We start from the raw sequence: 25,808 nt of genomic DNA, 5'->3' as shown, positions 1-25,808 counted from the left end.
TCTATTCAAGAACACTTGTAAGACAAGGGTTTTGCCAAAATTAAATTATTCAATTGTTTCTTGTTTTCTGAGAAACCCCTTCATTTCCAATTACAGGTGCAATTTTCTATATAAAATGAAAAACATTTTCTTCTATTTAACACACACAAGTATGATTTATGAAATGTTACTCAGGTAAGACAAGCTTATTTTACACTTTATTTACTCGGGACAGAACACTGATGGGAGAAATAAATGAGATAGACAGGATGATCCATAGTTGGAGACATGACTTGCTTCATGCCACAGTCAGAAAGGAGCTCTGGGCCTCTATCATTACAGACCATTGACCTCAGAAAAATGAAACACGTTGGATTGGGCAATTGGAACAAGACACACGGAAGGGCTGCTCATGCTGTCATCTGTGAGGAGAGGTTGGTTGGTTTTGAAGCATAAAGCTGGCTCTAGGCTGGGCACCTGTCTGCCTCTTCTTTCTCAGAGCTGCCTACCATCGCAGCCACTTGTTGCATCGCCCACAGCGCTTTTCCCTCCACTGGCTGGAAAGCAATGCACCTGCAAGACTACAAGATGAGCATGCTGGTTTGCCTTAGGTTAGAGGAGACAGCGCAGTGAATATGAATCACTTTCATTGTTTTTTTCCGCCCCGAGCCAGCCGGGCTGGTAAGATGTCCTCTGCCAGGCTCCGCAATACGCCTTTGCCCTGAAGTGACGCGGGCGCCGGCTCCGACGCTCGCGTTCCCCCAGCTCTGCGGAGCGGGGACGGGGTCTCACCGTCCTCACAGCCCCGGCTCGTCCTTCCCCGCGGGAGCGGCTGGAAAGGGAGAGCCGGGCATCGCCCCCGGCTGAGGCGGACGGACGGAGCAGACCCCGCCATCCCTCCCGGCTCGGGGGCCGGCGGCGGGCAGGGCGAGGCCGGGGCCCATCGTCGCCGCCTGATGTAGCGCAGCTTCCCCTCCCGCGGCACAAACGATGCCCTTGCCGCGGCTCCCCAGGGCCAGGACTCGCTGGCACCGGGGACAAGGGGCTACCGAGCGGGGCAGGGCGGCGGCTCCGCCGACCCCCGTTGGCGCAGGGCACGGGCAGCCACCACCCCCCGCTCCGTGAGGGAGGGAGGGGCGCGGAGGGCGGCGCGTCCCGGCCGGTCCCCCCCCACACCGCCGCCTCCTCCTCCACCTGCTGCCGCTGCGCCAGTCGCCGGCTGGGGGGAGCCGCCCGCCCGCTCGTCCCCGCGGGGTCCCTTTGTGCTGCTGCTGCTCCAGAGCTGCCTCAGCCAGGCGGCGGCTGCGTCACGGCCCCGGCGCTGCGGCCGCCCAGAGCCACCCGCGGAGGGAGAGCCGCCGCCTCGCCCCCCGCTCCGCCATCGCTGCGCGGGCCGCGGCGAACGACGCCCCCCGAGGAAGGGCCGGGAGCCGCGGCGGTGAGTGCCGGCCGCGCTGCCCCTGCCCCTGCCCCGCGGAGGGGAGGCCGGGAGAAAGGAGCGGGGAGCCCTCCGACACGGCACGGCACGGGAGGGGGCGCGGGGAGCTGCGGGGATGGGGCTCCGGAGCGCTGCGCATCCCGCGGGCTGCGGGGCGATGCCGCACCGGGCCGCGCGGGCAGCATCGCTCGCATCGGGATGACGTGCCGCGGATTTTGGGGCGCTTTTTTGTGTGCGTGATGGTGGGGTTTTTTGTTTATTGATTTTTAACTTCCATAGTAGAAGCTCTGGCCATCGTTCTTCGCAGAACGCCAAAGCCTAACCGAGTCACAGGACGAAGGCGTAATTTTTTTTTTTTTTTCAGTCATTTAGTCATTAGGTATTTCGGACCCGCTGGGGAAAGGTCTGGTTTTTGATATTTTGCATTTCTGTGCGTGTGTGCTCGTGTGTGCCAGCAGAAAATCCCTCTATCCTGGAAGAATGGTGAAACTGGGGAATAATTTCAGCGAGAAGAGCACAAAGCAGCCCCTTTTGGAGGATGGATTTGACACCATCCCTCTGATCACACCCCTGGATGTCAATCAGCTCCAGTTCCCACCTCCTGATAAGGTACAGTAGGCTTTAGTTTCCACCCTGGAGAATCACACCCAAAGCACAGGCAAACAACAAAAGAATAGGTTATGTGTAACGAACAGCTTAGAAACGGTGAGAAATTTGGGGTGCTTTAAAACGTGCTAGTTCCCTCTGGGGAAAAAAACCCAAACAGTTAAGCTCATGAAAATCCAGTAATAGCGATTTGCATTAAAAAAACAGTGGAAAATGTTAGCAGTAAGCGTATATAGATTTCAGTGCTGTGTATGAAACATACAGACATATAAATGCAAGCTTCTCTATGCTGTATTGTCGTAGCCCTTCCTATTCTGCATCTTTCTTTTTTTATTATTATTTGTAAGGTACTGTATATTCTGTGTGAATGTGTGAATTTTCTCTGTCCAGAAAATGCCTCTCTGATGGGGAGATAAAGCCCTGCTTATATTGCTCTGCAACATGGGGACAGGCAGATTGGCAACAGGGAGTGCTTCCATATTCCTTCTGTGCTTCAGCAGGAAACTAATGCTAACCCTAGACAAGCTGAAATAATGAGAATAGGCCATTGAGTTTTCTCCATGGCAATTTATTTGGTTCAGAAACCTCCAAATAGGTGATTCAGATCCTCTATAGTTGCAAGGGGACAGTTCAGTGAGTGCTTACAGGTTGGAAGATAAGTGTGCTTCCTGCATTCCATATTATATGGCTTGATTATTAAGGATTTAATTTTAAAGCTTTAAGAAGGTGATGTGATAGCCTGTAAATATGTTTATTGTCCACAATAAAGAATACAGTAAGTATTACTACCACGTAAGGCACACAGTAGTAGGATAACCTTTTCAGGTTTTTCAATATCCTATTTTAATAGGATACTTACTTACACATTTTTCACATGCATCTGGAAAAAAAAGTTTTGTGGTCTTCATACAGTTTTTATTTTGGCCTTCCACAAGCTCAATTCTACGTCTAGTTAAACTGATATTTACGTGATATAGACATTACATATAATACATATACATAAAAACAGACATATACATTCCTCAAAGCTCAAAAAGATTCAGATAATGGTATCTCAGGGTAAAGAATTTTAGCGTGTAAAATTTTCCTTGGTAGACTGTTGCTTGTAAGCAATACAAATAAATTTTTGACCTCCATTTTAACTGCTATCAACACCATTCTGTGTTGTGTGTGGTGACCAGTTGGCAGGCATAAATGCCATAAGCCATAACAGCTGTTGGAGAGCCTAAGGGTCCATTTTACGCCCTCAGTTACATGGGTGTAAATCTTGTAACTGAGGACAAAATTGTACCCTAAGGCTTTAAAACAAGTTAAGTCTTACTGTGTCTGATACGCCTGCCAACTGGTGACTGGATATAACCGATTACCAAGGACCAGTGTCTAAAGGATTTTGTTATGTTCCTGCACTGCTAAGCAGAAGTCTGAAGTAGGGATCTGTATGGTAATAGGTTTAACCTGAGCAGAGCCTCTGCAGTAAGTTCAGGAGGTTCTGTGCCGGCCCTACGGCTCCTACTAGAATGGGGCAGAACTCCTCCCACCTTTATGGTATTTGCCTTGAACAAAAGCAAATGTCCAGCTAGGCTAAAAGCTGAAATAAAGGAATATTTGACTGGTTCTTCTACTCTCCACTGTCTAATTGTGTATTAGCTTTTTTTTCCTTTTGCAGACATAGAGGGGAAAAATTAAAGTCATGAATGTATTGGTCCTGCTGGTTTCCTTCTGTAAGTGGTTAGTCATGTCATGTCAGTGTTTCTTTACTGGTTGCTACAGACTCAAAGGCAGGAGCAGAGCAACTGATGCGAAAAGAAGAAACAGTATTAAGGAAAGATTGACACACAGATCAAATTCTTAAGTATGAGGACACTCATGTATAATGAATAGGAGTACATACTTCATATATCTATGCTTATTATTCACTTACAAGGCTCCAGTATGGCAGTGAAGCATAACTCCTTGAAAAGTAGTGACTACAGCGCTAAGGATTTGATGATTTTGACAGTTTCTAAATTAAAGGGGTGAAGTAATTTAAATTCATATTCAGATATGTTAAACAAAAGAAGACATTACATAACCAAGCAGTTAGAACTGTACATTCAGTGTCAGCTGAATGTGATTTGAGTTGCCTGAGATTACGCAACATAAAGGGGGGAGGAATGTAAGTAAAATGCTAAAAAGCATTTCAGAACTCTTCAGGCAGTTACTTTCATGCTGCTGTTGGGCAGTTACAAAGTTAAAATAGGTAATAACTACTGCCTTACTACTGAGAGCTGAAAATAGGTAAAGAAGTTTCGAAACCTCTGTCCTGCACAAATATGTGTAATGCTGTTGAAGTGTCTAATAAGCTTTATGGTACTGAGTCTAGCACAGTTATACATTCTAGGTACCATTCAAGGAAGTGAGAAGAGGGGAACCCAAAGCTTTTAATTTCAATGCCTGGCTACCTGTGAGTGTCATAATCTTAATTTTGGAGAGATGGAAAGAGACTATTTACAAGGGCATATAGTGACAGGAGAAGGGGGAATGGCTTCAAGCTGAATGTAGGTTTATTTTAGATATTAGGAAGAAGTTCCTTACTTTCAGGGTGGTGCAGCTCTGGAACAGGTTGCCCAGAGAAGCTCTGGATGCCCCATCCCTGGAGGTGTTCAAGGCCAGGCTAGAGGGAGCTCTGAGCAACCTGGTCTAGTGGAAAGTGTCCCTGCCCTTGGAATTAGATCATCTTTAAGGTCTCTTCCAACCCAGGCCATTCTATGATTCTGTGATAACATATTTGCTATTAATACCACGGGCTGTGCCAAAGATAGAATTTGATTCTAAAAATCTAAAAGAGTAGGTATTTATTCCTTGGAAAAACAGAGAAAATTGAAAAAATCATAATGGCACTGTCAGTGTGATGAACTGCACCCTATCTCAAGCATGATAGTTAGAAAAAGATCCTGAAAAATGCAGAAGACAAAAATGAGGTAAATGGGTTACGTATGTGAAAATGTTGTACAATTAGAATGCCTAGGAGAATAGTAAAGATTAGGCTGACGTAGTGAATATTTTGGGAATACAGGTAAGGTGCTAAATGGTGCAGCTTGGGGCAGTAGTTCATAGCAAGGAATAAACTAAAGTTGAAGAGCCTTGGGTGTTTGAAGAAATCTCATTAACACAAGCATATATGTGCAACTTGCTGCTTGCAGCTGATAAATCAGAAATTAGAAGTTAAAAATAAGAGTGCCAAAGACCATAGTCTGTCACTTAGTGGATAGCAACTAGATGGGTCATTTCACTTTCTTTAAACTCAAGATTCTGCCGTCAAAGTACATGGCATCTTGTAGGATTTCTGTGGGTCCTCTTCAGTAATCTTCTCCTGTTGGTCTCCAGTTTGAAATCCCATCAGTGGGATTTCCTGAAGCAAGTGGAGGTGACTGTTTTCAGACTACATGAAGTGAGAAGGACCATGATTTGGATTTGACCTATGCTTGCCTAGTACAGGAGCACAGTATTACCACAGATGAAAAAATTGAAAGTTTGTGAAACTGTTGTGTAACAAGTCTTCCTGTAGGTCCATCAAGATCACTTTGAGAGATAACTTTCTTAATGATTGATATGCCAGAAAAATATACAATAATTTACAGCTTTCAAAGAATTACACAAAGTGGGGGATGGGGGGGAGGGAAGGAATATTTTGCTAGATGTGCTTGTAAGCAGGTTAAAGAAGAGTTAAAGAATAATTAAGGTTTCTGTGGCTAGTTTCAGCTGACAGTTTTTTTATTTTTTCTTAAAGGTTGTGGTCAAAACAAAAACAGAATATGAACCTGATCGCAAGAAGGGAAAGTTCCGTACTCCTAAAATAGCTGAATTCACAATCAGCATCACTGAAGGGGTTTCGGAAAGATTTAAGGTAAGCAGTGCTGTCTGAAGATGTTAATAACTCAGTTGTGTTCACAGAAGTGCTTAAAATTAGTTGCTGATTGTAGTCAGAACTGGCTCTAACAGAGTGCCTATTGTGGTTTTAGCTGGACATGAGAAAAATAAATTCAGTGTTATAATAGTTGAGTATTTAACAATGAGAAGCAAAATCAAATCTTGAAGCATTATTGCTTGTAATCCCTCACTGGCAGATGAGTTCAGAAGGTGTTTCTGTCAGCGTGTGGGTTTCAGAACATGGCTGGCCAGGGTGTCTGTGGGCTGCACACAGGTAGTGCTCGTGGCATGGATAAAACTCCTGTTTGTATTGAAGGGCAAGAACCACAAGAACATTTATTTTCTTGTTGGCTTCTTATTTATCACTGTGGCCAAACCATTCTCTTAAAAGCACTGTCATAGTCCATTATGTATTTTTTATAGTTAAGTGTATGACTTGGCAGCTCAGGGATATGTACCAGAGCTCTTTGCTATCAGTTTTCCTGGTCCAATTTAATCGTAAAGCGTAGTGACGACTCTTACTGTCAGATGGTAGTTCATCAAGAATCTGACTCAGATTTACTCTGCAGTGTCCACACCCCTATTACTCCCTTCAGTAGTCCCATAGGAAACCTGAGAGCTTAACTGGTTTGAGAGCAAGGATTGAATTACCTTTCCCCCTTCTCACTGGAGGATAGGTTTTCTTGCTCTGTGTAAGTAAAGCAAAGCAAAGCAGGAAAGTTGGCATTTCAACTCCTGCTTCCCTACTTTTTCTTTTAACAAAGGAAGACTGCAGCTTCTCAGTGCTTTTAATTGGCATCTTACCCAAGGATGCCAAAGCATTTTTTAACAGTAGGCAACCACACTCTTCACTGCACAAGTACAAATATATTTGGAAAGCCTAACATTTAATTTGAGGGAGAAATACAGAGCTTCAGTAGAGATGTGGATTCTCTTTATATTTCATGCTTCTGAACTCTGCATGATAGGAGATTTTAGGGCACACCAGAGATTCTGGTTTTGTTGTGCCTGAGCAGTGGTTCCAAAAGCTGCCCAAGCCCAAGCTGACCTTCAGAAGTGTATGTACAGCTCTCAGTGGAATCAGAGCATGCTAAACAAACCAAGTGAAGGCTCAAGGAGGGATCAGAATATATTTGGGAAGGAACTTTGCAGAGTGTTGCCATGACAAATGTTTTAAGTGCCAGTTACCTGGAGGAGTCTTCAGCCACACAGTGAAGCATGTAGGTTCCCAGTAAGCTATATGGGGAACCACCCTGATTAGCTAAGAAGAAATTATGTGGAGTATGGTAGGGTTTTACTAAGCAGGTAAGAAACTTAGTTCCAGTTTTTCCTGTTCCCTGATTTGGGGCAAGGATGTCCTATCCCTCAGGGAAAATGCAACATTCTGACTAACATCCTCTCTTTGTCCTCCTGGCACCATAGTGCCACTCAGTCCTTGAGAGTAATCCCCTTTCTGTCAGGCGAAGGTTGGGAAAATGCAAATAGACAGCTCAGAACACGGGGAACTTATGTCTGCCTGCCTTTGTGTGTGTCCTGGTCACACTAAGGTGACTGGAAAATGCTTACTGTGTTGTAGAAGAGAAAAGGGAGAAAGTTTGAGTACCCTGCTGGGACTTTGGTTCCAAGCAGCTGAGCAGAACCTATACCCGATGAATTTTGCACTTATGCTTTAGCTGTAGGGACTAAGGGATTTAATTGCTGGAACATTAAATTAAGATATCTTAGTCACATCTAAGTAGTTTGCACATCCCTATGTAGATCTGGTTTTTTTCTGCCTTTGTTGGGAGAGCTGAGCAAATGAGACCTAAATGAACAACAAATACGTAAAAAAGCTTGTCATGCTGTTGGGTAGTCTTTTCTAATACATACAGCTGAACAGTTAGAAGCCTGAGCATCTTTGCATTGCATTTTTATATACTTTTGGATGGCATACTTAAGTAAAATATCCTTTAGATATTACTTTATGATGATCGCTCTGGGATTAATCTCATACTATGGGGTTGCTAGGTTTTGCTGCTAGGTAACTACTGCATCAGAGAGAGGTTTCAGTAAGATTTGGTATCTCTTGGGAATTGCAGGGTGATTCACACTGTGGCTGTAAGTCTAGGCTTCTGAAGAAGAGTGTGGGGGTTGATCAGTTAGGAAAATTGTGGTTCAGTTAATTGAAAACAATGTTCATGCAGAACATTCAGGTCCTAAAAACGTCCCTTAATCTCCATATAACAGTTTTAGAATTGAATTATGCTGCTTGAAACATTTTAAAGAGAACTGACTGGTTCTCCAGCAGGGATGACTGTCATATTCACCACTCCCAGTAGTAAATATTAGATGAATAATTGATGACATTTCATAAATATGTAGATGAAAAGTACTGATTGTGTGAGGTTTTCTCCTGGGTCCTTATTAATTGTGAACCATCATGTCAACTGCTGCTGTTGATTCCAAGAGCAAAAAGATATTTGTCTGAAAATTAAATATTTGCTATAATTATGAAATGCATTATTTAACTAGTGAGATATTGACTTTGGCTCATGTTCATGAAAAAAGTTTCAGATGCTGTTTTAATGACTTCAGTATTGTACATCATCGATGCACAAGCCTGCCCACAAGACACAGCCCAAGTGTTGTGCTAAAAATAAAGCAAGTCAGTCAGTCATATTTACAAATAATTTACATGTGTATTCTAGGATGTACTTCTTAAATAAGGACAAAGCAGATTGCAGTTTTAGGATTCAGCAGTGCAAATCACCTAAAGCTGTTCTTCTTGAGAAGTTATACATTATAACAAATGAAGCAACTCCAGCCTGTGCATATGTCATGTAGATGGTGTTTTAGCACCTGGGTGAATAATCAATTATAAAATGTATTTTCTGCATTCAATCCACATTACCACAGTTATTACAACAGAGCTGAGAATGTTTACAAAGAAAACTGCAAGTATAATTTTTTCTATCAAGCCACATTCTGAATTCAAATCAGAATACCTCAGAAGAATGTGAAGATTTCCTGATTATGGGAACCCTGTTGTCTTAATTTAGTTTTATGGCACTAACCAGACTAAGAAAGATGTGATTTTTTCACTGAAGATTATCTGCCATTGAGACATAGAAGTCTTGCTTTTGTTCTTTGAACAGTGTAGTATAATGTGGGGAGCTGGTTCTTCGCAACTGGAAAACAACTTTGAACGAGGCAGATTTTTCTCTCCTGTAAATTGTCTGCCGTACAGAGTAACACAGCAAGGCTGGAAATGTCATTGCAAAGGACCCTTGTGAATCAGGACACAGGAAGAAGCTATGACAGAAGAAAATTGATGGTGTGAGTTACCCAAGGCCAAACCTTTGCTTCCCCCATTGACAGAGCAGTGTTTTTACAACCTCCAGTTTGGATTTTGTAGTGGGATGTCTGTTCTGGCACCCATTGAATTGGGCTACAGTTGACAGTTATGCACAAACACACCAATTTAAAAAAATGTCTGTTTTAGCAATGCATGACATTTTTTTTCCGTCTTTGGGAAAATCTCAATAAAGAACATTCAGAGGTATTTTGAAAGCAAACACTTATGTTTCCCAATAAACTTCAAGCCCTTAAATAAACCCAAGCTGTAGTATGCCTTCAGCCTTTTGGTTCTATTGAAAGGCAGTTCAGTTCTTCAGACTTTATCCTTGACATCTCTACATACATCTAACTGCAGAGCCAAAGCCTGAAGCTTATTTCTGTGGTAAGACCATATGGTGCAAGCCAGGTACTATCAAGTAACAAGTGGTTGTTGAAATGTCTGCATGAAGTTATGGAAGAGGAATTCAGACTTCTTTCAAGATCAGTTCTCGCAGTTTTACCCGGTCATTTTAAGACTGCAAAAATGTAGGCAACGTGTATCTAACTATTGAGTTTTTTTTCCTATCTTTAAAGGGGCACCCTTCAAGCATATTTCTGCCTCAAGACTTTTGTACCTCTTCTTAGTAATGCCACCAATTAGTATTGCTGCAAAAATAATCAAAGAGAGGGAAGATAGTTCTCTCTTTGTTGCTCTGTGATTACTTTGTGTGTTGAGCAGCTCTTTACTCCCACATTAAAAGTCAATTAGGTGCATGAGATGTCTCCTGTACAGGATATCGCTTCCTTAAGTACGTTGTATGTCTGTCACTTTGGCTGGAAGAGTGACAGGTACTTACTGTCAGGAGTAGTTCTGTTTCTTTAGTAGAACTGCTCACAGGATTAAAGTTGTTCATAAGTATAAGCATTTGGCAGGCTTTGAATTTTTCCTTTATTGTTTAAAATAAGAAAAATAAAGGAGGTTCTTTTTTCAATGTAACTACTATTTTAAAAGAATTGATGTAAAGGCACTGCATGGCAACTGTCACTTCCTTTTTTTTTTTCCTCTTCATATTTGATATTCTCTGATATGGTATTGACAATCCTCCTGCTAAATTTTTAGCTGAAAGGAATTTTTACAGTCAGAGCTGGAAGATTTAAGTAAAGTGGATGCCTAACAGCAGCTTTTCTGTTATTAGTCAGGTGTCCTCTGCTGTTGTCTCTATTTGAAATACTTTTATTGGAAGAGAACCAGTGACATTGACAAAGATGTTTTGGATCTCTCTAGATAGAGCACTTAAATAGCCTTTCCTCTTCTGTGGTAACCTTAAGCAGCCTTTATCCTGGCCTCAGTAATATATTCTGGGTTTGTATGTGAAGGTAATAAGATTCTTATCTTTGTGCCACAGGGTTTCTTGAACTGCTTCCTCAGATCTCTCTAGTTAAGAAACTAATATAGGGTGCCATGTGATGGAAGATGATGGAACATTGTCATGAACAGCTGAGTTAAGCCACAGTGCTAGGAACTCAAGGCCACTGCCTTGTTAACTTGTTTTTGTCTAACAGTATGTCCCTCAGGTTTCATTAATCAACTCCCTTGCAGACTGCTCCTGTTGCCTTGCACAGTTGCTGTTAATAAGTGCTGATTCTGTAGCTTCTTTTTATCTTCTCTTCTGTTACTGTCCTCATGAATCTATCTGCCTTTCTTGCTGCTACTCCCAGTCATCTCCAGGTAAGCATCCAAGACAGTTCTCTCCTTCTCTGTGTCATCTGTTTGGGAGGGACAGTCTTTTGAGTTCTCCTGCTTTTTCTATACAGGCTGCCCCAAAACTGTCAAACTCTTTGAGCACAAAGATTTGATGGGAATGTTCTGGTGAAGAAGTTGAGTTCAATAGATGGATACCAGTCAAATAGCTAAACGTTGACATGTGATGTTGGAAATACTCTTCTTGAAACAAGGCACCTGATTGTCTTGTATATGTGTATATATTCCCACAGCAAGTATGAGACATTGTACCAAGTTGTTCTGTGTAATTTACATTGCTCTGTAAATGAATACAAGTCAATTGTTGCGTGTATAGAGGTAAAGGTTCTTTTTTTTCTTTTATGTTGCCATTTCCTGCAAATTGAAGTTTCTTAATCCTTGAATTGTTTCAGACACATTTTCCATGTAAACTTTCAGAGGCAGGCTGAAGTAGTAGCAAACAAGGACATAATTTTTGAAAAGCAGTGATAAGTGGAGAGCTGATTTTGGCGTTCTCCAGTGTGCTGGTAGAGGGCATTGTGCAGCTGGAGACACAGGATTTCAGTGGAGAGAGGTGAAATGGAGGTCACAGCCATTTGCAGGGAAGTCAATGCAGTGTTTTACGAATTTTTGTCTGTGGGATGTAGCCAGACACAATCTATTGTAATTACAGTCTGTCTGCCTAAAATTCTCTTGTAGTTTAAATTCAATAGCAATAGTCCTAATTTCCTGTCCTAAGTGGTTGTACAGAGTTGCTGTATTTCACCCCTGAGGTCTTTGCATTTAGCTGGTGAGCAAAGCATAAATTGGTTGTAAATCACTTCATATGAAAGGTGCTCTATGTCTGTATGTCTTCACTCTGCTTGTTCGGTGCTGGCACCAAATCTGTACCTCACATTTTACAGACAGATCAGAAATGAAAGTTGTTTTCCCAGGAGGCTGAGTTGAAATAGATAATGCATAGATGTAGAGCAGAGATGAGATGTGACCAAGTGCAGTGATGGAGCAGTGAAAATTACTGCATATCTTGTTAGTTCCACTTTAGTTCCACACCTCTTGTAATAAAGGGAATACTTCTACGTGGGTTTGTGTGCTGATGGAAGGAAAAACATGAAGGAAGGCGTGGTGCAAAGCAGCACAGTGTGAGTGGGTTAATGGAAGTATTTCAGGCAAGAGGAGGAGGCATTAGAAAGGTGAAGGCAGAGGAGAAACGGATGGTACCCAGGCTTTAGTGGGACAGTGGGATACAGGCAAAATGGATGGAGCTGAGAGGAGCAAAAGGAGTAGACTCGTGCATGCCTTGAAACATGACTGGTAATTTGTTCAGAAAGGGACAGGAACCAGGAAAGGGTATGAAGAGAAGCAAGCACTGTTGGTGCAATTGATGAATTTGCTATAATATTGCAGCTTGATTAAAAAGGGAGTCCAGTAAACAGTAGTGGAGTAAGGAAGAAGGAGACTGCAGTAGCCAGGCAGAGAAAATACAGCTTGCAGTGTTGCACAGCTGAGGCAAAGTAGGATGGACTAATGGGGAAGACCTAGCAGATCTTATGGTAAAGGCCTTATAACCTGCTTACATGTTAGTGTAGTTGTCAGATATGGTGAATCTCATTTGTTTAGCTACCCACTTACAGAGTCTGAAGACAGGTTTTTTTGCTGTGGGTATGCTTAGTTCATTCATTAGTCATCTCTCATTTCGATTACTGTAATGGCTTCTGGCTAGACGTTGTCCTTCTTCTGCTCTTCACTTTCAATCTATTCAGAAATCTGCCACATACATCTTGTCATCTTCTCTGTTCACTTGGTTTTGCTGCCTGATCCCCTTAAAACTAACTTTAAATGTCACAATCAAGATGAAAGCAAAGCCACACTTAGAATTCCTAGTTAAAAGACATGGTTGTTTGTCCTACCTTGTAGTTATTTCATGAAAAGTATTTTAAAAGCCCATCACTCTTGCAGTGTGACAGTCACCTTGGAGTTCTGCAGGATGTGCATGGCAGTGAATGCTCATAGTAATTCACAAGACTTCTGCTCCCAGTGCGTATGGTCCTGCACTGCCAGCTGGCTACCACAAAGAGAGAAGAGATTCAAGAATGGGAGTGGTGCTTGTGCATGTATTGCATCTGCTCCTGCCTGGAACAGAGGAAGAGGGCAAGTTGCTGTCAGTGTGTCGGTAGGAAGACAAGAATAACTTAGGTTACAGCAGGTGTGCAGAGTTACTGTGGAAGCAAGCAGTAAAATGGCAGCTTTGGTGTTGGTTGTGGTCTAAGAGCAGCTTGTTGCCTTCTCTCTTTCCAGGCTTTTATTTCTGAAAGGCATCCAGTAGGAGAGGGCTCAAAAGGTGAAGCAGAGAGGTTGGGCTACACTGTTACTGGCTGGGGAGAGAAGCTGACATGGGGATCTGACAACTGTGGACCATCAGTGTGGGTTGTTACGAGAGTGAAGAAAAATGGCTATTAGAAGAAAGAGGATTGTCAGCTTATAAGGGAGAAGTAGATCAGATTAACAGGGGATTGCGATCACCTTGGAAAGAAATCCATCACTGGATTCCATCTCTGTCGTTTGCATCTGTGACTGTCCTTAAATAGAAGTTACTCTTATCCTGAAGGATAGTAAGAGAAGGGAGATTCTCTCCTAATAGGAAGGAGACAAGAGCTTACTTGATTAGGGACTTGCAAATGGAGTGTGATTGCAAATCATTAAAGATAATGAGAGTAAAAATTTACATGTTAATACCAAAATTAGTAACATTAGGAAATACAGTAAGTGAGAGAGAATTTTGAACCAGGAGCCCTGAGAGCTCTTTCCAGTGGCTTACTGGGTGGCAATGGAAGAACTTGTACGAGCAGTGAGAAATCACAGCTCCATGTCGGTCAGAGCAACTTGCCAGGCTCCAGCAATCCACACAGCACTGGGCTTTTGTCCTCTTTCAGAAAACACAGTCACTTTCCAGAACAATTTTGGAGCTTTGAACAGAGTGATATTGCAGTGATTGTGGAAATACAGTCTTTTTCTTTTGTCTAATACTTATCCTCAGATATAAAATACCATGTTGTCTTGGTACATTCCTGAAACCTCATCTGTATGTCAGAATAGTTAGAACTGGGAAATACTGTTATAATTCTACTACTGCCTGCTAGTAGAATGACCAGGAAATAGGGTTAAAATGCTTTAAGGTTTGAGAATATTTTTCAAAACATTTTAAAACTGTTTGCTCCTATCTGTGGCAGAGACAAATGTGAACTGAATTGATCTGTGCCATAGCAATTGTTCTGCTTGATGTCCGTGTCCCATGTCACAGGCCTGTGCTCCTAAAGAGAGTAGCCTTTGTTGAAGGCTGCATGGAGTATGTCTTGTGGGGCATGGGAAGCCTCAGCAATCATCCTATCTGGCTTTTAGCTTTTCTATCCCAGCTCTCTAATCTCTCTTTTCCCTTTCTTCTCTAAGGGAAAGAGCAGCCACTGTCAGAGCATTCTGAACATTGTAACATGCGCTTGGGAGTCAGAGGGAAGTGAATGACCCAAACCTGCAGCTTGGACTGGGCCCTGTGTGTATTGTATATCTGCTGGGCTGGGTGAGGAGCGCTCCCTGTTCTCTGGTTCCTCCTCTTCCCATGCTGCCCAGCGGCTGCTGGAGCTCAGCAGGGGAAGGCCTTGGGCTCACGTCCCTGCAGGCAGAGCAGGCTGTGGACCTGCAGTGGGGCCCAGGCATGGTGAGGCCCATGGGGCAGGAGGACCCAGGGCACCTGTGTACAGGTACGGGGTACCAGCAGGGCATTAAGGAGGTGGGACAAGGAGCCCCAAGTGGGAATTGCAGGCTTAGGGGAGAAGGGTCAATTTTTCTAGAGCCTGGAGTGCAAGGTAAATTTGGAGGGAGGGAACAGAGAATAAGGCTCATTACAGGTGTGGGGAGGGGAAAGCCCTGGAGGGTGGAATGCAAGGCTTGGACCAAGCCAGAGTGCGAAGGGTACGTGTACATGCACTTGTACTAGGATATGTGTGGGTGGGATAGCTGAGGAAGCACTGGAAGAACACAACCATAGAAGAATAAAGGGAGAGGCCTGATTATAAACCTATCAGAAGGGCTGAGCTGGGCCAGAAATGGGGGCATGTGTGTGGTGTTTGTTATTAAACAGAGAATAACCAGAAAGGAAAGTGAAAATGTACTTTATCTCTTGGATTCATGCAGGATATTCTGAGACATGAGACATATAAGCAGAAAACATGAGGTTGGCAAGACAGGGTGATCTATCCATGTTAACTTTTGTGTTTGCAAATGAGTAATAAAGAAAGACTAATTAGATACGAAAATTCATGTCAATGTGAAGGTTTCAGAGGCTGATTATGATTGAATTAATTTTCTTTTTTAATCCAGTGACTGTTGAGAAACTGAATCTGTTGCTATTAACCAAAAATGTCCTTCATTCCATGTCTCATTTCGAACAGCATTGTTACATTAATACCTACATTTCCTCTGATAAATTACTTTTTGATCTGCAGTTCTCTTTGCCTCCACTCCAGCCTTCCTTTTTTTGCTTATTTTCTGTCTATCAAAAATCCTCACAAAATCCTTGGTTTCAGCAACACACGATAATCCCCAGCCTTGTTTCAGCCAGGAAATTTAGCACTCACTGTTGTCTGCCCATGATGAAGTTTGCTTCCACAGCATGAGAAGTCCCTAAAGTTCATCGCAGTCCTGCAGTGTCCTAATCTCACTGGCACACACAGTTTGTGGTGTTGCAAAGTCTGTTAGTTCAGGGATTTATTGTAAGGGGACTTGTTTGTACCAAAAGGCAAAGCGACATTTTTTTGTTGTTGTTGCTTTCTCAAATTTCAGATTATTCTTGTTTCAATTAATTGTACCCTAACATGCCTAAATTCTTTTTTTAGGAGGTGTATATAGCTGGTTTATGAAACTAACTTTAAAATTTAGATAATTTTATACTTTGGTTGAAGAAATTAATCATAATCTTATTTGTTTCTGTTTATTATTGTTTCTTATGCTGTAGCACATGCTGGCTTACTTTCCAACTTGCCAAAAAGGAAATTAACCTTAACCACTCTTACTGTGTAATCTCCTTGAGGTACTAGTTTGTCTATGAATAGTTGTTTTAGAATAATACCACACATCAGGGATACTGTCCCAGGTAATGAATGCTATTTGCTCAGCTCACACTTTCCACAAAAATAGGTCTGATTTAGAGAGCTTTGCAGTGTAACTAGTAGGCCAAAATTTTGTTCTTTCGTTTGCCAATGGGTGATGTAATTCTAAAGGTAGTTCTCTCTCCTGTCACACCTAAAAGGCTGCCAGTCTTCAGCTGCTCACAGTTGATACCGACACTGAGTTGTTCAGATTTTAAGTGTGTCTTGGATTTTTCTCCATCCCAAATTCAGGACCAGAGAGGTACTGAAGGATATGTGAAAAGCCAGTGCCATGTAAGGGAGTCTGTAATGGCTTCTCTGTGAGCACTGAGGAAAGAGGTTCAACAGAGCTCCTCCAGGCTTGCCCAGTGTTGAACATGGGGTGTTCCCTTACAGATCTGGCAGTGAACTATTCCTGTACAACCTCTGTGTGATGAAGTAGTACTGTTTCAACTTACAAATTAAGGAGCACTGAGCAACCAAGCATGCAGACTACTGGTGTAACTATCCATACGTTCAGAGCAGGCACAACAAATGCTGGCCCTACCAAGAGACAGCAGACATCACTTTCTCCAAGCCCTGAAAGAGTCACCTTTGTATTATCTGTGTGACACCTGTGCTAACTTACTGTCACCTGACTCCATTCTTGGACAGGCACAGGGAGAAGACAAACATGTCTATCAGCTGACATAAACTAGACTTATGCTTACATCATCCAAATACTGAAAAAACAGCAGACCCAAGCTACCTTGTTGTGTCCTTCTGGCCTCACGTGTGCCCTGAACAGAAACACAGCCTAAAAAAGCCTTGCAGTACAGACACAGTGGGTCACTGACCAGATGATCTGCCTTCTTCTCTCAGAAGGGGAAGGTAAAAGCACTTATGTGCTGCTTCCCTGTTCTCCCTCAATAATTAAGCAGCTGGTTTTATCCTTTGCTTGATTTTACTGTGAAGTGCATTCATAGCTGGCTTCTGCTGCCTGCAGTAACAAGCAGCAGTATAACAAGCAGTGCATTGCTAACATAAGCATGTTTTATTTTTCTTTACAGGTAACTGTGCTGGTCCTTTTTGCCCTTGCGTTCTTAACGTGTGTTGTATTTCTGGTAGTCTACAAGGTTTACAAGTATGATCACACCTGTCCGGAAGGATTTGTTTTCAAGGTAAATTGCATACCCGTTCTAGAAACACAGGAGAGTATGTAATATTCCGTGTTGTTCTATGCATAACCTTGATTAAGTCATGCTGTAGTGCACAGAATTTTGTGATTCTTCTCACAGGTTAGTGTGCTTCCTGCTATGTTTCTTCCTTATTAATTGAGGTTGCACTGTTGCACAGTTTTAATATTTTATTTTGCTAATGCTTTAAACATTGAAAATATAGCAAAAGTCCAAACACTGGTGTCCTTCAGACTTCATCTGCAGTTGTCCAGACAAAGCCCTCATTTATGGGTCGTATGGTTTAATGTTGAATGATCTTCCAAAATACTGTGTCTTAGAACATAAGAGAATGATAAAACCCGGAGTAAAAAAATTCTGGAATATGTGTCAGAGAAACAGAGTGATGTTCTCATTAAGAGTAGTAAAGTTACATGAGGGTTATTTTTGTAAGAAGAACTTCTTGTTCTAGAACAGTGACCTCTGAGCCCTACTGCCACAGGCCAAAAGTGATGCCAAAAAAGGGAAAACACATTTATTGGAAAAAAATACGGGTTCTAACCAAAAGGGAGGCTGGGCTGACTTCATTTATGTGAGATGGTAGTGCTGGCTCCTCAGCTATGACCTGGGCTGAAAGTCAGAAAAGTAACATTGATTTCTTAGTTGTAAATTTAGCAGGGTTGAACTTGGCTGTAATTAGATAAGAAAAGTAGCAGTGATGATGGCAGTCTTCCCTCTAATTTTTTCATAATATTTAGTCACATAATGAATCAAATGGATACCCTTTATGAACTTCAAAAAAGAACTTCTTGACAATTCAGGATTTCTATCTGTCACTGCAGGCACATAAATATCTTACAAGAATCTAGTCGCCGAATTCTAATCAGTGATGCCCTGCTGGATTCATTTAGCTTCAAGCATTCAGTTGGTTGCTACTTTCCCAGCAAAAGATACTGTGGTTAGAACACTTGGCTGTAACTCAGGAGATCCAGCTTTTGGTTCTGCTATTGTTTTTTTGTGTTGTCTTAGACAAGCACAGAAACCCTTCTGTGCTCATGTCTTGTGGGACAATAGCCATTTTTTCCCCCCTAAGCTTTCTCTTGGTATTGAGGAATTTGGAATATGGAGTTTATGTTCCTACCAAATTTGTCTCGATGTGATCCTGACTTGACAGGAACAGCCTGCTCCTATGTAGGTCTAGCAACAGTCTCCTGCTTCTGCTTCCTTTCGCACCGTGCTGTCCTCTCCTTTTGAGTTGCAGCCTTCTGGCTTCTTTTGGCTTTTCTTGCTAGTGTCACACATATTTAAGGGAAGAACAGTTTCTTAGCTACATTTTAGTTGCACTGAGTCCGGTTGTGTTTCTTTCCTTAGCGTCCTGTGTTGGGACAGAAGTTAGGCAGAATGCCCCATAGCTTGTGCTCTGTTTTTAAGGTGCAGCACATGCACAATGTGTTATGGTTACTCTCCTGGTGGTTTTCTGGAGGCTGTTTAGAGCTGCTTGATCACATAATGCCAGGAGACACGGCATCTTTGGTAATGTAACTCTAAAAGAGTTTTACAGGATAAACACACTGGCAAATGACACAAGGCCTGAAACTACAAGTGTTGAGATGAATTTTTATTTGTTTGCTTGTGCATGTGTTTTGGGGAGAGTCCATGATATGGTATAGCTTGGCACACATGTCCTAGGAGATGTGAAGTCTGTCACCTTGTGAGCAATGTCTCAGTGGATTGGCTTCATGCTTAGGTGGACTCAACAATATTTTCTGGCCTGGATGTCCCCACGTTTGAGATGCTGATATGATTTCCTGGTTAAGGGCAAAGGTGTCCCTGCTTCAGGAAACCTGGTGCTGTAGGAATCTCTGCATAAAGGCTGAGCTACTGCAGCTGAGTCAGACTCGCTCTTCTCTGCTTTGATGCTCTCATACATGGAGCAGTTCCAAACATTTCTGCTGTCCTACGCCTCCAGGGTTTGAAGGTGTGTTTAAAAAGGTGCTCATCTTCCTTTGTACAGCAGTCTTGAACTTGCTCCAGCCTTAATTCTGTGCTTGCTTAAGCTGACAGCCCTAGTACTGCTGCTGTGGAGATCACTCCTCTGAGCACTGGCCACAGCCTGTTGGGGAGACTCGGAACCTGAGTGCACTTACATCCTGGAAGAATTTCTCCAGGACTTCATTATGCTCTGTACCATATCTGTTACCCTTCAGCTTTTTTTGCCAAAGCACCTGCGTTCTGTCAGACTTGTGGACGGTACCACAAAGTCATTTCAGGGAACTGGAGACCACACCATCATCTGTGTAATTGGGAATTACTGACCCAGCAAAGTTAACGTGACAAAAGGTACTATTTATAAGTGAATACCACTGGGGTCTTCATGTCAAAGGAACAAAAGGAGTCATCTTAATTCAACCAGATATAGGCTGGCATCCAGGGTTTTCTCTGGCATCAAAGGCCATAGCCCGTAACTAATTTCCAAAATTGAAGGGCTGTAAAACAAAGAAGAGACTGGCAACTCACTGTGGAACATCCCACTTTCTCCTCGTGGCTTTCTTACTTCTCTTACCTGGGAACCATGAAAACAAAAAGGATGGAGAGAAATGTTCTGCATAGCTGAAAGTCTTAGGCAAGTGCCAGGATAACAGTTGGCAGCAGTTCCCATAGCTCAGTCACTGGGTGCTGCATGGCTTGCCGTGATTGGGAACTAAGCAATGGGGCTGTCCCTGGGCAGAACACAAGGGGCAATGAGTAAAAGGGAAGGTTTTCCCATCTTTTCTAGAAGAACAAAATCCTATGAGCAAAAATGCAGTCAAGATGGAAACTACTGTGTGTTTCTTTAGGCTCTTCTGTCAGATGTTGTGCGTTTTTGTGACTATAAAAAAAAAACAAAAAACAAACCAAAAACAAACAACCAACACACATACCAAAAACCATTACTGAGTCATTTTTGCGTGTTACAAAGCAAACTGCTTCTAAAGGCAATGAAGGATTCTGTGGCATTTTTAAGACTGTCAATTTTGACTTGTCTTCAGTTCTAATAATTATATTTGCTTGAATTTCCTTTGCAGATTTCATTAGCTCAGTGGATTGTATTCCTTCCCCCATTCTAAATATTTAGAATTGTGACTACATCCCATGACTGGGTGAAATAATCACTACAAATATGTCTGTGTACTTCTTAGCCATTTATCACATCAGCAGTAGTGTCAGTTATCCCAGATAAAGCATGGATAATACTTCCAGAAAATGGCACATTGATGTAATTGAACAAGTGTATCAAGTAGCTCTATTCCACATTCCTGGATTATGTTTTTATAAATCTAGATCCCAGTCTTGCAGCTGAAAACCTCTGCTGATTTAAACAGTGCTGAGTAGGCACAGGTGCTGCTCAGCTGGGGTTAAATCCCTTCTGCTTTGTTGTGCTACTTCAACAAAACTGAGAGGGAAGATTTGCCCCAGCTGCTGCCTTGATAAAAAATAACAAATAAAGGGAACCTGGGCAGATGTGGTAACTTTGGGCACTGTCACAAGTCTGACACACTTCCAAGGCTTCTGTCACACCTGCAGGTTCGAGCCGGTGAGGTGTTGTGTCTGTGGGAGGGCTGTTAGTACAGCGAGGCTTCTTTGAGACATCAAATGTGCCATGTGATTGAATTCCCCAGGGGCAGGCAGGTTCATAAGACTACCCATGGGCCTGTTGTTTTGGCAGGTCTCCCTTTTTCCTTTCCTACCTTTTGATGCCTTTTCTTTCACACTAACATTTTTAGGATGCAAAATTTGTATTAAGCCAAGACTGTCTGCTGGATCTTCCTCCATTTTGTGCTGTATGATTTTAATCAATTGAAACTGTTGTTACTGGCGCTTATTTATGCCACTTCTCTTCTTTTTTTTTTTTTTTTGTGGACAAGGACAAAAGTGAACTCAGAAGTAAATGTGGACACAGTTGAGGTAGCATCTGGTCCTAAAACCCATGGAATTTTTGTGCTAAGAAATTTCCAGTATAAAAGTTTGTTTGCTGAGCTGTAGGTGAAAATTAGGAGTTCAAACTTGCTGTGCCATAATACTAAAAGTTTTAGTGCTCTGGTGCTGGAAGCAGGGAGACTGAACAGCCTATTTCTGTTTAAAACAGCCAGAGTAGAGATGGTTAAACTTATTTTCCTGAGTCAATTCACTTGCTCACGTGACTGTCCCAACATGCTGAGTTATCAAGCAAGACTGCCTGGACTGGCTGGAGTGGAAAGAGGACCTGCAGAGAGACCCCATGACCTTCTGGGGCAAAACCTAGGGGTCACAGTATATGTCCAAGTCATTTTTTCCTTCAGTGCAGCCAGCTTCTCTGCAGGCTCTTACTCCACCATCACTGGAACAGTTGCAAGATAAGACCTGTGACAAATGCACGGCCCAGGCACACTCACTTTGGGTTTGAAGATGACAGCAAAATTGGGATCCCACTTAGTATTTAACCCTCTAAATCACCTATTTCACTCTCCAAAGCTCTAAGCATCTAGGAGGTTCTATGTAATGCTCCTGCACTCTGGGAAATGAAATAATGCAGTCCCACAGTTACAGAGAACTTTTTAAGTGTGCTGTTGGCTACATCTTTCTGATGAAGAGTGAAGTATTTTGTATGTGTGTACACACTTGTGCATACGCTTGGCCACCCACAGTGTTTTCCTGTATGTCTTAGTTACTGGGCTGTAAAACTGTTCATACATTGGCACCAATATATCTGTATTAATTTCCATCCCTTGGACTGCAAACATAATAGCAAATTGCCTGAAGTTAATCTAATGGTAGGATACCGACAGCTGTAGTTGTAAACCAAACAGTTGGAACTAAGTGGGCAGGAAAAAACAGCAAAATATGGCTGGAACTAGAGAGTGAAAACTTAAAAAAATAATTTTAGGCAAGCATGTTACATTAATTATTCTGGCATATAAACCCAGATTGGTCTTCCTGGCAAATGCATGAATAGTTTAAGAAGTGCAGGGAAGAACATTCTGAACACAGTAGGACAACACTGTAGTTAATTGCTGTATATTGCATCTTGACTCACAAAACGTGACTGTTGGCTTAGACTAAAAAGAAAAGGAGAAAAAAACCCCTAATCTGCTGATGGTGTGTGTGGGGCTGTATCTGTAATCTAAGAGATGGATTTTCTTTTCAGAATAATCAGTGCATTCCAGCTGGGTTGGAAAACTACTACTCTGAACAAGATTCCAGCGCTCGAGGGAAATTTTACACAGTCATAAACCACTACAACCTGGCCAAACAAACCATCACGCGCTCCGTGTCCCCGTGGATGACAGTACTGTCAGAAGAGAAACTGTCTGAACAGGAGACTGAAGCTGCTGAGAAATCAGCTTAGTGTGATAAGCGAATTATTAAAAATATGTAATTTGAAGGTAACTAAGGGACTTCAAGGAACTTTTCATTGAATATAATTATGGATAATTTAGAGGTTACTCATGTTTATGGTGCAATTGCTTCTGTTTGCTGATACTGCTTTGCAAAAAAAAAAAAAAAAAAAAACCAAAACAAAAACTTGCTGCAGAACATTCATGGGCATAACCCCAGGTGCATATCAGCATTGCTGTAGAGCTTTGACACCATTTTCAATGTTAAAAAAAAAAAAAAGTCCAATGTTAGATATGTTCTTGCAGTTTATTGGATACTGATAGCTTTCATCACTGGATTTCCAGGGCTTGGACCTTAGATAAACGATGTGTTCTGTTGTCTGAACAGATACTTAATTTATTACATTTTTTAATTCTTTGTCATTTTGCAAACTGAAACACCCCAGCCATAACTAGAGTGATCTCTCATTTAGCTGAAAGCTGTAAGTAATATTTAGTTTGGGCTCAAGCAAGAACGATAGTCAGCACTGATGTCGGGGACGTAATGTAATGACTTGTATGGAAAAAGAAACTGTCAGGTCGCATTTTTCCTTACGTTTCCTTTACTGTTGTTTATTTGTAAGTGATAATGAAGTTCTCTGCAACAAGGCATGCTCAATGTTTTCTTATTGCTGTCAACAGGATTTAACTGCATTTCCACTGTGGCTTTAGCATCTTGGTAAGGATGTGCACTGAAACACAAACTAGATAGACATTATGGAAAAACACAGACAGTTTTAGTGGTGGGTGTTGAGGATAGTGTAAAAACTATACAGTTCAGGATGTTCTAATGAGAAGTGACATCTTTTGATGATCTTTTGATCGTACTTTAAGAGTACATGTAGTCTACTATGTCATTTGTTGGATACAACTGAGGGAGTAATATGTCTAAATTTTCTCTTGTATTACATTCACATTTTTTCCCTTTTTATTAATTAGAAAGAGCTTTCTGTTTATGTATGGTTTGCAGTTTGATACTTTTTAAAACACAGAGCATCACAAATGAAACTAGCATATTAGATACCACAACTGGCTGTTTTAAAGCTACATGTGAAACCGAGTGAAGAGTAGAACTGTTTGTGTATGGCTTGGGAGGGGAAAAGACGTAGAAGAACATAGTATTGTGGATGCACGTTAAAGTTCCATTGTAATTACAAACTTACCTATTCTTTGTGTGAAATCATGTTTTCATTTTTATTATAAATCTTAAATATACATTACAAAGAACATATTATTAATTTAACATACAAAATAAGTGTGTGAAGCATCTAGGCAAGCAAATCACCTTTTTGTTCATGTTACTTGAATGGGACAAGGGGTAGTGGACATGTCAAAAGTTCCTTTTATTTTTGGTAGAGTCTATTAAAAAATTGAAAGGGAAACATCAGTATGGGCTGTTTCTCAAGATCAGTAATAGAAAAAACATGGTTAGCTCTACTTCTGTTTCTCTCCAGCAGAATTGCTTTATCAAAGCCTTTCATTCCAATACAGTAAAAATAACCATTATGACTCAGTGCTCGAGGCTTGATAATGAAATGTGCAGCTGTAAAAGCTGTTAATATATTAAGTCATCATGGTATGCAGAATGCATCAAAAGCAATAAATTATGTGCCAGTTTTTTTCTTTGCATTTAAAAATATAAAGCTTATGTTAAGATCTTCAACACATACCATGTTTGCAGTTTTTAACAGGCACCTGCTTTATTGAATGTAATTCATTCACATGTAACTTTTGACATTTTTACTCTGTGCAGACTAAAGAATAAGAATGATGCTGCTTGTTGCATATAATGTATAGAAATATACATTTCAGAAGAGATATGAAAACACACACATTTCATCCCAACGTATTTTACAGGATGGAGAGATCTGTTCCCTAAGACTGTCCTACATAGAAATGATTCATGATACATCTCTTCCCCTTAAATTTAGGACAATAAAAATTTTAATGCACAAGTAAATACTGATGAGAAACAACTTCTTTTTCTCCTCGTAACAATAAACAATAAAAATTAGTAAGCCTTACAATCTAGAACAAGCAGATTGCTTATGCTTCTTGAAGTCAAAATTATTTTTCCTCTGATTTAATAGGAAGGAGTTTATTGATTCTTATCTACAGCTGGTTTTGAGGTATTTTTTTCTTAGTTAACAAACTGCTCCCAGTTTTAGTACTTTGACTTTAATATTGTCTATCCTTTGGCTTTGTTCCAGCATCCCAGAACATCTGTTTCTCTACACAATCTGTCTGTGCTGTATTTCCTCTTTTCACTTAGAAGTAAAGCTCTTTGACTCCTTATCATCATTGCTACTATTAAATCAAGCTGATTTCTCAGTCAAGTAGTTTCAAAGGATTAGAAGTCATAGATGTGCAAAGTGATCACTCTGTACTGAAGTGGTAAATAAACACCTGAGAGTGTAGATACTTTTGCACAGTAACACTTTTCTCTTGCTCTATGATGGGAGCTGGACTTTCAACATCACAGATGGGTGGCTGTGACAAAACCAGTATTCTTATTTTTTTCCATTAGCTCTGCTCCAGCTTGTAGCTTTCTTCCCAGCCCTTTTAAAGAGTGTCCTCTAAAGGATTAAGTGTGGTTTTATATTTGACAAAGGGATTTAAAGTGAATGCTATCAGTTCCCTCTGCACTAATGGATATATGCACACACTTATTAGAAAATATTTCCATCATAGAGGTATGAAAAATGCATAAAATATGTAGGTATGCAATATACCCAACTCCCTTGAAAAAAAAGACATTTTAAAAACAAAGCACATAGACAATAGTATGTTTAATTAATTATCATACCAGTCCAGGAAAAGCAAGGAAAATGAACACATCACAAGGAAGAATAGGATCCATACTCTAAATCCAGCATTGTTTTTGATGGCCTGTGAGGAAAAGGTTATCCCTGTTACCATCACCAGTAAACACACAGTATTTCAACAATGGCAACCCAGGATGCCTGTTAGCGGCATCACCCTTCCCTCCCACGTGAGAAGTAACATAATTGGCCCTTAATTTCAGGTAAATATAGGCCAGGTAGGCTGTACCTCTTTAGATTTTATCAGTGAAGTCACACTGAAAATTTTCAAATTGGACATTTAAAAAACAAAAAAAACACCCCAAAACAA

At 41.4% G+C, this 25,808-nt stretch overlaps 2 protein-coding genes across 2 annotated transcripts in view; one reads left to right on the top strand and one right to left on the bottom strand.

Moving 5' to 3' along the window:
- Window positions 1–1,113: 1,113 nt before the first annotated feature.
- Window positions 1,114–23,856, top strand: NSG1 (neuronal vesicle trafficking associated 1). The gene is made up of 5 exons (XM_050338595.1): window positions 1,114–1,417; window positions 1,876–2,026; window positions 5,793–5,909; window positions 17,179–17,289; window positions 22,448–23,856. The coding sequence occupies exons 2-5, from the start codon at window positions 1,898–1,900 to the stop codon at window positions 22,646–22,648; spliced, it is 558 nt and encodes a 185-aa protein (XP_050194552.1). The 5' UTR covers window positions 1,114–1,417; window positions 1,876–1,897; the 3' UTR covers window positions 22,649–23,856.
- STX18 (syntaxin 18) overlaps window positions 22,793–25,808 on the bottom strand; it is a 64,092-nt gene continuing 61,076 nt past the window's right edge. Inside the window, exon 11 of the mRNA XM_050338593.1 lies at window positions 22,793–25,565. Coding sequence (XP_050194550.1) covers window positions 25,470–25,565 — 96 coding nt within the window. The 3' untranslated portion in view covers window positions 22,793–25,469. The remainder of the gene's footprint in view (window positions 25,566–25,808) is intronic.

This window comes from Myiozetetes cayanensis, unplaced genomic scaffold (assembly GCF_022539395.1).
Source record: "Myiozetetes cayanensis isolate MyiCay16 unplaced genomic scaffold, myiCay2020 scf7, whole genome shotgun sequence".
Taxonomy (NCBI): Eukaryota; Metazoa; Chordata; class Aves; order Passeriformes; family Tyrannidae; genus Myiozetetes; species Myiozetetes cayanensis.
This window is presented reverse-complemented; position numbering and strand designations above follow the sequence as displayed.

Excerpts from the sequence above, each read along its gene's own strand:
- NSG1 (XM_050338595.1), top strand. The coding sequence starts at position 1,898 with ATGGTGAAACTGGGGAATAATTTCAGCGAGAAGAGCACAAAGCAGCCC. Across the intron at positions 5,910-17,178 it reads GGGTTTCGGAAAGATTTAAG|GTAACTGTGCTGGTCCTTTT; the intron begins GTAAGCAGTGCT and ends TTTTCTTTACAG. Across the intron at positions 17,290-22,447 it reads CGGAAGGATTTGTTTTCAAG|AATAATCAGTGCATTCCAGC; the intron begins GTAAATTGCATA and ends TTTTCTTTTCAG.